General features: G+C 33.5%; 1 protein-coding gene across 1 annotated transcript; it reads left to right on the top strand.

The window, feature by feature from the left end:
- Positions 1-5,853: 5,853 nt before the first annotated feature.
- LOC140448313 (ADP-ribosylation factor 6-like) lies at positions 5,854-6,515 on the top strand. Its single transcript, XM_072541401.1, has one exon. It carries the CDS (start codon positions 5,960-5,962, stop codon positions 6,485-6,487), a length of 528 nt encoding a protein of 175 aa, XP_072397502.1. The 5' UTR covers positions 5,854-5,959; the 3' UTR covers positions 6,488-6,515.
- Positions 6,516-11,279: the final 4,764 nt, after the last annotated feature.

Here is an 11,279-nt window from a genome sequence, read left to right as displayed (position 1 = left end):
AATACAATGTGTAATATTTATTTACTAAGAGTTAAAACAGTTTTTAATACGTATCATTTACTTACTTTGGTGGTACAAAAACAGAAAAACACTTATATTTTCACTCAAATGTACAGTGACGGTCTACAAACACACCTACTGTTAACAAATAACGGAAAGTAACTACGACGACGACGGTACGGTTTTAAGTTCAACTTTAAGAAGATGGCGGAGAATTTAACATTGTACCCCGTGTAACACTGTGCCCCCTCTTCCCCTATATATTCTATTGCAATTATTATAGGGTAGAGAGTATACTACATTGGAGCTTTCTTTAGTATTTAAGGATGTTTTAAGTTTGGTGTGATCTAAGTGAATAATAGTAGTAAACTTGTGAATTTAAGTTGTTATTTATGAATGTAAGTTTTGACTGAAAGAAAAAGAAAATCAAATAATATAATGTCAAATGTTAAGTAATTCTGCTAATTTTATAGTACAATCCTCACAAGGGTAAGCCTGTTGAAAATACAACAACTTCATTGTCTAAAGTAGTTTTTTGTTTTAGTTTTTAGTATGTTTTGCGATTTCGATCTATTTCTTATTTTCTACTTTGGTAATTTTAAGAGTTTTCTTAACTTGTTGCAGTTGTTTGTATCTGCTTTATGATTTTTTTTACTTATTCCCAAGGAGAGAGAAAACTTTAGTTTATGGTTAGTAAGACGGTTAATGGCCATTTATCATAAAGGACTGTACCGCAAAACTTAATATGATTTTATTTGACAGCTATATCTCTATATATTTTTAGTTGGCGTTTGGAAGCACCCATATAGTACTTAAGAAGAATCATCCACTTTACCCGAGAATAGACCGTTTAATTCAAAATATACTTGAGGCTGGTTTAATGGATAAATGGATGTACGATTCTTCAGTGGAGAATGCGAAGCTGGAATACAAATTCTACCAGTCGGTAAACCGCAAGCTTTCGCTAGCAAATCTCCAAAGCTGCTTCTTCTTTTTAATTGCGGGTTTATGCTTATCCTTTTGTGTATTTCTAGGAGAGTTGTTTACAAAAAATGTATCATTTAAACTAGTTTTTAGAAAAATATCTTTAATCTTTAAACAATAAATAAATAAATTATATTAGAAATTAGAAAGCACTTTAATGAATCTTTTGAATTTTTTAGTTTTATTAAGGAAAAATATATCGTGAGATTTATTGTAGTTTTTTTCAATGCATTATGTCCTGAAACAGGTCTATTTTTATTCTAAATGAAACATCTTTTAACGATATAGATATCTTTCATTTGTCAACTCCCTCCCTTCATATATACATACTAATGAGGGCTGTAAGAAGGAGTGGAAACGCAATGTATCATTTGTGTGCCTGCTTTTCAACATCTAACTCAGCTTTTAGCAATCACCGCTAGAGCGCAAGTGTTGCAAAGGAACCTATATATATATATATATATATATATATATATATATATATATATATATATATATATATATATATACATCGGTTTAGAACGTCTTTCGACGTTGTCCGATACCTAAACACCATCTCTTCCTATCTTCGCAGTCGTTTGTTGTTAAATTTCTTTCGCTCATGGACTTGTGTACGCGCCGTGTTGCCATTCTAATCTGGGTCTTCCTCTTTTCCGTCGACCTATCGGTTGCCATTCTATTACTTTTTTGGGGAGTCTTGATGCTGGCATCCGTTGAACATGCCCATACCACCTTAATTGTTTCTTCTCTATATCTTGAGTTATATTTCCTTCTATTCCCATACGTTGTTTTATTACATCATTTCTGATTCGGTCTCGTCTGGAAATACCTAAAGATCTTCTCATTGCATCCATCTCCGTTTTCGAGGTCTATGTTATCTGACTCGTTTCCAATACAAAGATATTTGGTTTTTGTTGTATTGACATTCATTCCACAGTCGTTATATTCTTCTATCAGTTTTCTTAGCATGTACTGCATGTCTTCCCTGTCGGTCGCTAGCACTACCTGGTCATCAGCAAACTGGAGTGTATATATACATTCATTGCTAAGCTCTATACCCATCCTATGTACCTTTCTTTTCCATCTTTCCAATGCCGCTGCAACATATATCTTAAATAAGGTGGGTGAGATACAGCATCCCTGTCGCAAGCCTTTTGTAACCAGGAATTCTTACGTTAGATATTTTCCTGTTTTTTAGGAACCTACAAATACAATAGTACCTCACTGCTTCATTTATATACTAATGGAATTTCAACTGCAAATTAATTGATATCAAAAAGGAGTATTGTCTAAAGTGTTTTGTTCCTGTTTTGTTTCAAATAATTATTAGTGAATCAATTTTTTTTCCAAGAGCACCTTCGTCTGAATTTGAGGATAAATAGTTATAAAGTCAAATCTAATTGTTATTTCGTTATTAACTGACTACTGATTGTAACGATAAGTAATGCATAGAACGCTTAAATATGTGTTTTTCTATTTTTTCCACTGGGGTAGTTTTAATCCCTTAAAACCAAAAAGCACACTTCACCCATATATAACTTTTCTAAAGAAGGGTAAGACAAGCTAAATTACAAATTTTAAGCAAAATCCATGCAGTCCGAGAGAATTGGGAGGTAAGGTCCTATTTTCCGCCCGAGGTTGGACTAATAGTCATTAGCTGTCGTATGGCCATAGCGTCCTCCATGGTATTCGAAGTCTTCTGACGCTCTACGGCCACCGCTTTGGTGGAAGATTGTAAGTTTTTCGGGTCCATCCTCGTGTTCGTGGAGTTTAACGTGAATCGGACTTCTACGTTGCGAGTAGTTTTGCCGGGCCTCTGTGGACGACGAGAGGACACCGGCAAGCAGAATACTTTAACAGTTCGAGCTTTCTTACAATGACGTTAAATGTATATGTTAGTATTCTAGACACGGTATATGTCTCGAATTACACAGAGATGCCGGCCTTCTCTCCTGGTTGTGTAGCCGCGTTCCCTCTCCTCGAGAGTAGCACAAGAATGCCGGCAGTGACGACTTTTCCTACTGCACTTCGCTTCGTGTCACTACCTTTTGTAAACAGTATTTTTGATCATGTAATGACGGTTACTATTCGCATAAGGTTTCTGGCGACGAAGCGTTATCGCAGCTTGACCACTGATCGGAAAAGCAATTACAAGTCCGCTTGGAGCTTTTACTCGCTCTTTACCGTCACAGGCCCCAAAGAACGCTTTGGTCAGTTCGACACAATCTAAAATAGTTCTGAGACCACTGTCCTTTTCTATTTCAAAGCCGTGTCTTACTGGCAGGGAGCGTTCTCGCGTCAACACGCCGGTTCTTGTGCTTCGAATCTTTTCTTCAAAGTTTCAAAGGATTTTTTTCTTTTGTTCGACGTCTTCGACGATAATCGGTTACTTGATTAATAATAAAACTCAAAGTAGTGTGGTAGTGGCACCAAGTCAACAAGGTCTAGCGGGGCTAGTAGAATATGACGACTAGATTCCGATCGGCGACTCATTGTATCGTTGTTCGTTTTCTTGGATGGTTTTCTTTGATTGATGTTTTGGTGTTCTGTTTTAGGTATTCCACCTTTTGGGTGGTTTGTGGTGGACGTGGTTTGTTTTGTTGGGTGGTGTTTTTTCTTTTGCTGGCTTTGTTCTATATACCTAGGCTATTTATTATATAACTTTATTTAACTTACTTGCAAGCACCTCCGATTTGCCTGGCAGCAACCATCTTGCCTTTATAATCTGTATACGCAGTACCACTGACTTTAGCTTTTTTTATTAAATTTCTTTGGTAATTATCATCATTTCTCACACCTTGCCGTCTTTTTCTATGATTAAGTGATTTATTTGGCTTTCTATAGTATCGAAGCCGGTAAATCACTGAAAATATTCGCGACACGAGGCTCATCATAAGCCAAAACAGAGCGCAAGGTCAAATACAGCATGACACAAATTTAAATATTTATTTCTTAAAAGGACTAAGTTAGTTTACTTAGGTCCCTGCGCTAAACCATTATTTTCTCAAATAGAAGTGCAAGTAAGGAATAATCGAATTAAGTTCATTTCTGCACCAAACGGTAGGTTTTAGGTCAATAATTAATTTTGCATATTAAAAGAAAAATGGCCAAAATAGCACTTAAATCCTTTTAGAAATAAGCGATTCAATTAATCCCGAAAAAAACAAATATTTACTCGTTTTCGTTTTATATAAATTAAAAAATTGGGCAAAAGTATAGAGAAAGTGCCGGTGAAGTTTGCTACAAATGAGGGATAGTTTTGTATTTTGCAGTGTTGCCATGCCGTTTTAATAAATCATGAAAGAGCATGCGATATAATATTAATTAATTTTACTAAACATTCTTTTTAAGTTTTTAAAAGAAGTTTAATTAATTTAAATTTAATCTAATATAATTTAAATTAATTTTAATTTTTTAAGCTTTTAAATTCTAAAGTTTTAAAGGTATTCAGGTACCATTTCATCCCAAAATTATAGGAAAATAGTCATAAAATTGAAATCTGCTGAACATCTGTTGCAATCTGGCGAGTAGTGTTTTGAAAGTTTTGACAGTATTGTCAAGTTTATTTGCTAATCTACCAAAGGCCAATTATACAATTTTTTTTCTAATAACTAACTGCAGCTAATATCAAAAGAAACAAATATTCATTCGTTCGTGTTTTATATAAATTTAAAAAAATACCCGATTCCATAAAATAATATAATAAAAATGTACTGTTTCAAAGCATATTTGAGGCATAAAACATATACATAATAAGGACATGGCAATACCGCAAACGCAAATTTGACGGTTCGTTTGTAGCTAACTTCACCGGCACTTTCTCTATACTTTTGCGAAAAATGGCAGAATTCATAAAATAATATAATCAAAATGTAATTTTTAAAAGCTTTGTCCCTTTATATTTGAGGCATAAAACACATACATTATAAAAACATGCCAAACAGTGCCAAACCCAAATATTTTGTCCCATTGTTGACATTTGATATTCTGATTCTGGTTGCCGTCTCGTTAACGATGTCCAAATTTTCTACTAGCCTTTGTTGATTAGAACTATAGAACTATTCCAATTGTGCATACATAAAATCTTCTGAAAATGCCTCTACAAAAATCTACTGCCCGACTCACTAGCCAGCTCTTTGCACAGATTTGTACCTTCCTTCCTATTACCAAAGAATATAGACGCTTATAGAAGCAAAGAATATAAAGCATTCCCGATATATTTTTGAAATATTTAACAGTACCTTTTAATGAATAGTATATGTGAAAGTTTTTACGCTGTATGGGTACTATTTAATCTTGTTTTAAAATAACAACTAGTAGTATCTAAAACATAATTTTCACAATGAATGAATATTGATGAAATTATTACAATATAGTCTTAAACTGATTTATACTTAAGATTTGTACCTACATATTTCAATTAAAAATTTGAATTATAATAATTTTTCTAAAAAGATTAATTTATTAAAAGTTAAAATAATATTATTTTCTTTAAAAAATTTTATAAAACGCAAAAATTTAATCCTATTCTACGACCACGCGGCATCTACATATAAAAATATCTACAGTTGCATTTATTGCCCCACTCTTTCATATTTTAGGAGCAATAATAGAGCTGACATGACCGCTCCTTAGTGATACCACATGCGTCCCACCCTGTCCAACCTTTGCCGACTTTTAAAAATAACAGTGAACAATTTTTCTATAAGCGTCTATATTCTTTGCTATTACTATTATAAAAAAATAATTGTAGGTCCTCTTTTTATATATTTCTTATGGCTTCTTATTTGCGGTACAAAATATTTTTCACTTCAAGCGTTTGTCAATATAATTGAACTAAAATAAAGAATATCTGTCAATGTCATTAAATCATTTTTCTGTCTTTCTACCGACTTAATTTATTTTGTTATTTTAAAAAAGTCAAAAGCAAAAATGATGTTATAAAGCATAGTGGCAAGTTGAATATTTAAATAAAATGGGTAAATTGATTTCAACAATTTTTGGCAACAGAGAGATGAGAATTTTACTTCTAGGTTTAGACGCAGCAGGAAAAACCACAATACTGTATAAATTAAAATTAGGACAATCAACTAGCACATTACCAACCGTAGGATTTAATGTAGAAACTATAACTTACAAAAACGTGAAATTCCATGTATGGGATGTTGGAGGACAAGAAAAGATCAGACTTCTTTGGCGACATTATTATACAGGAACGCACGGTGTGATATTTGTAGTCGATTGTGATGATAGAGATAGGATCAACGAAGCTAGAGAAGAATTTCATAGGATTATAAACGATAGAGAAATGAGAGAAGCAATAATATTAATATTTGCTAACAAACAAGACTTACCAGGAGCTATGAAACCCCATGAAGTTCAAGAAATGCTTGGCCTGACACGAATTAGGGATCGAAATTGGTATATTCAACCTACTTGTGCTACTACTGGAGATGGACTTTATGAAGGGCTCACATGGTTAGTGAGTAATTATAAACTATAATAACCATATTGTGAGACGAACTTTTATAGAATAGAAATAAATTAATAATACAACTGTTCTCTAGATTTTTTCAAACTTTTTACCTATCCTTCTTGTTCTTCTTTTGGCATCATAACCCTGGATGGATCTTTGCCTGTCTGGCTATGTCCTTCCATTCAAATCTCTCTTGGGCCCTTCTCCTCCATCGTCTTATATTCATGGTTTTCAGATCGTCTTCCACGTCATCCAACCATCTCGTCTTGGGCCTCCTTTTTTTCCGCCTTCCTACCGGCATCCTCTGCAATATCTACTCTGTGGTTTTCATGTCTTCTTGTCGCTGAACATGTCCCAGCCATGACGGTCTTTGACTTTTCACAAATATTACAAAGTCATACCCTTCATTCAGTTCATTAACCTCGTCATTTCTTCTGATTATCCATATGAGGTCTTCCTCTTGCACCGGGCCATATACTTTTCTCAGTATCTTTCTCTCGAATGTCCTGAGTTGGGCTTCCTCTTTTTTCGTCATTACCCAGGTTTCACAACCATAGGTTACTTCGGGTCTAATCAAAGTTCTGTAGATAGTCATTTTGGTTCTTTTGTCTAATATGTTATGTTCTAGGATTTCTTATACTTGTTTTTTCAAAGCCTCTCTTCTTCTGCATATTCTAGTCGCTTGTATTCTCTTTTCGTTATAAATTTCTCTGCTCTTTCTTGTGTTTCTTTGGAGTTGGCTAAGTCTGCAGTTCTGCATTGATCTTCATACCATTCTGCATTTCTTTGCCTTTTGGCTTTCCCGACAGTTTCCTCTGCAGTATCTTCCTCTCTGATTGCGTTGAGTTTTATTTGGAGAGTATTTTGATATTCGTGTGTCTTTGTTGGACTTTTGAATCCTTCAACATTCCATTTTTTAATTTGACTATTTTTTCCTTTTGCCACTGTTGCGATTTTCTGCCGCAATTTTGCCCCCACAAGTTAGTGATCTGAGTCAGAGGTAGCCCCGCGAAACGTTCCGCTTTACCTACCCTGAGGACAGATTTTATAATGGTTAGGTATTATTCTCTTTTTATCTTGTCGGTCACTGATGAATATATAGGGCTCTCTCGCATTTTGACACAAGGTAGAATCATAAGAATCCAAAGAAGAAAATTGTAAGATCAAATTTAAAAGATCAAAAGTGCACATTGAAGATAGGAGCTCTGTTTTTGTCTTACTAAGTTTTAAAGCTTTTCTCGATTGTAGTTATTATACAAAGTACTATATATAGTGCTGTTAATTGATTACTTTTTTAAAGCTATCCATTTTTTGAACTGTAACTATAGTACTGAAAATATTTTTTGTTTCTGTAATACTGGTTGCATAATTAAAAGAATTAAAAATTCATACGATTAAAAGTAAAATTTTGATTTAGTTATTTTGTGTAACACATTAAAATCTTTTTTACTGCAATTTCTAATTTAAATTATATTAAATATTTTTACAATAGATAATAGATTTACAAACTGCAACTGCTGCAGCTCAATGCAACTACTTATGCAACTATACATTGTCATTTCTTCTTTTTTGTTCAAGTTGGCATATTATGACATAACAATCATAACATAACCTTAGTCCTTAATTTATAATGTTAAAGGAGCTTCTTATTTTTATTTAAACGTTGTAATGAAAATAAGAATTAGAAAACCTCGTAACCTAACCACAACACAAATAATAGTAGGTTCTCTTTTAGGAGTCGTTAGTGGTTACTATATTTGGAAACCAGTGTTCACTACAGAGAGATACGACCACATTCAACCATTAAGTAAGGGTACAGAGGAAAGCATTGAAGCTAAATAAAATGTCTTGGCATCGATCTTTTGCTTCGAGACAATCTGGAAATCCAGTGTGGCTTGGCGTAGCTTTTGTTGGATTTTTTGGAAGTTTTGTAGGGTTTTATAAACTAGCTTATGCCCCTTGGGTTAAGAAGAGAAGGTACGCGACAGCAAAAGGCTTTGCAGATACACTTTATGAAAAAGAAAAGCAGGCAAAATCGAACAATGAATATTTTCAGTGAAGGAATGGACTTAGGAAAATGCTTCCAAAGTTTATTAGTGATATTAAAATGTGTATCTAAAAGTATGTTAACAAAAAATGTAGAAAGTTTCTCACTGTTGTAATTTTTAAATAAATTACTTATATAGTAATAAATATTATTGTTCAGGAACTTTTTTCTTGCAGCATCTTGATACAATTTACAATTTTTATTGGAAATAAGCCACAATTTTACTGTAAAATTAGTTTATTTTGATGTTTCCATTTGCACTTCAGAAATCATTCTCAAACTACAGATGATTCTGGAATTAAAATGAGTGGAAATTAAAATGTTGAAATAAATTCATTTTAAAGTAAAATTGTGGCTTATTTCCAATATAAATAGTAAATAAATATATAGTTTTGAATTTTATAAGATCTCTGCTAATGTAAACCTCTATAAAGTTGGTTGTTTTGTTTCTGTGTTTATCTAAACCTATTTATTATCTTCATCTTTCTCAAATGTAAACAAAACCTTGAAAATGGTGGCTCTCACAAATTAAATATTTCATATATAAACCAAATCTTCCTTATATTTGCTCTCATTCTACTTAAAATACACAAAATAATTCATTCATTTTCAATCTATCTTGTCTTGTAACTACCAAAGTACATCTGCTGATAAACATATTTAAGTACTTCACTCAAAACTGTAAAACATTTACTCTAAAGAAGAATATAGATCATGCAGGTTGGATGTTCACTTCTGATTCTTTTAGAACATCAGGAGCCACAGGGTACATTTCTATTTTTGATTGTAAGTGTTGTTTACAGTTATTTAAAAATACCCATATGAAGTGATCATATTCGCTCTGTGAGTAACCATGGTAGGGGTACCTTGAAACGATGCCAGTGTGCATAGCAGCGAAATATGACAGAGTACGCCATGATAAGCTAAAAGACATTCTTGAAAGAAAGGACATAGATAATAAAGATCTGCGAATAATTCTCAATCTATATTGGAATCAGAAAGCTAACATCAAAATAGAAAATGAGATATCACAAGCAATAGAAATACGTAGAGGAGTACGACAGGGATGCATTTTGTCACCGCTGCTATTTAATGTTTATAGTGAAAGCATCTGCCAGGAAACCCTTTTGCAAGCAAACGAAGGAATCGTAATCAATGGAGAGGTTGTAAATAATATTCGATACGCAGACGACACTGTACTAGTTGCAAGAACAGCAGAAGAATTACAATGATTACTTACAAATATAAATATTGCCTGCAACAATTATGGCATAAGTATCAATAACAAAAAAACTAAGTATATGGTCTTCAGTAAGAACATGACACAACCAACACATATTAGTATAAACGGCATTCAAATTGAAAAAGTATCAAGTTACAAATACTCGGGTACTTCAATAAACGAAACTGGAGACCAAAACAATGAAATAAAAAGACGTATCGAAATTGCCAGGGCCAATTTCATAAAGATGAGGAAATTCTTCTGCAACAGAGATATAAGCATCCCTCTCCGATTAAGAATGCTAAGGGGCTACGTATTTAACACGCTATTATACGGTGTAGAGGCCTGGACTCTCAAGCAGAACAATATAAAAAATATTGAAAGTTTCGAGATGTAGTGCTGCCGTCGAATGCTGAAGATAAGTTGGTGAAAGAGTTACAAATTTTGAAGTAATGCGAAGGATAGGAAAAGACCCAGAAATTTTGTCAACGATCAAACGAAGAAAATTCTAATATTTGGGTCACGTGATGAGAGGACATAAATACGCATTACTTCAAAGTATAATGCAAGGAAAAATAGAAGGAAAACGGAATCCAGGCCGTATAAGAATATCATATCTGCGTAATTGGAGAGAGTGGTTTGGCTGTACCACTAATGAACTCTTAAGGTCAGCTGTAAACAAGGTCAGGATAGCCTTGATGATTTCCAATCTCCGACAGGAGTGGCACAAGAAGAAGAAGAAGTCACATCAACGACGATAGGTCACTTTTTATTTCTAGCCATAAGGCAAACTATAAAGCAAAAAAAAATCATTTTCAGTAAGAGGATGTGGCTTTACATTTAAAACATTGACCTGGCATGTGGCTTTACATTTAAAACATTAATTTGTTCATAATAGTTGTTGGTTTCCTTAGGGTGTTAGCAACCAGTTCTGTAATTAAAAATTTTTGAAACAATTACTGCTAGACTTTTCCAATCTGTGATGAAAGAAACTTATATGTTATTGCTTCAGTCTATTTTATTGTGCCAGTCAAAAAGACCATCAGCCTTTTTATCTGTGTTGGAGTCATCATTATCATTATCACTGCTTACCGGTTTTATTAATCTTGACACAATTGTTAATATCAGGCTGTTTTCGAACCTATAAGTGACCTTTGTATGTAGATGTAGATGGTTTATATAATTCGTCTTTACTTTCAGTTCCGGTATAGTCATCTTTGCTAACACAGTTCTGAATCCTTAGCCTTCTTCTTCTTCTTCTTCCTCTTTATAAGCAATTCTGCTTGTTCATTGGCGGATTAATACCTCTATGAAAGGTTGTCACTGCATTTTTGCGCGGTCGTCCGTTACTTCTTTTGCCGATTGGTTACTTATCTCTTGCTATTTTAACAACACGGGTCTCCTCCATTCTGCTTATCTGGTTATTCCATTCATTTTTCTATCCTATGTCTATTCATTTATACAATTCAAGTTACATTTTCTTCTAATGTCCTCACTCTCTTTCGATCTCTCAGCGTATTTCCTGTAAATCTTCTCAGTACTCTCATCTC

This window comes from Diabrotica undecimpunctata, chromosome 8 (assembly GCF_040954645.1).
Source record: "Diabrotica undecimpunctata isolate CICGRU chromosome 8, icDiaUnde3, whole genome shotgun sequence".
In the NCBI taxonomy this organism is placed as follows: domain Eukaryota; kingdom Metazoa; phylum Arthropoda; class Insecta; order Coleoptera; family Chrysomelidae; genus Diabrotica; species Diabrotica undecimpunctata.
Note: the sequence above shows the minus strand (reverse complement) of the source record. Positions and strands in the feature narration are given on the sequence as shown.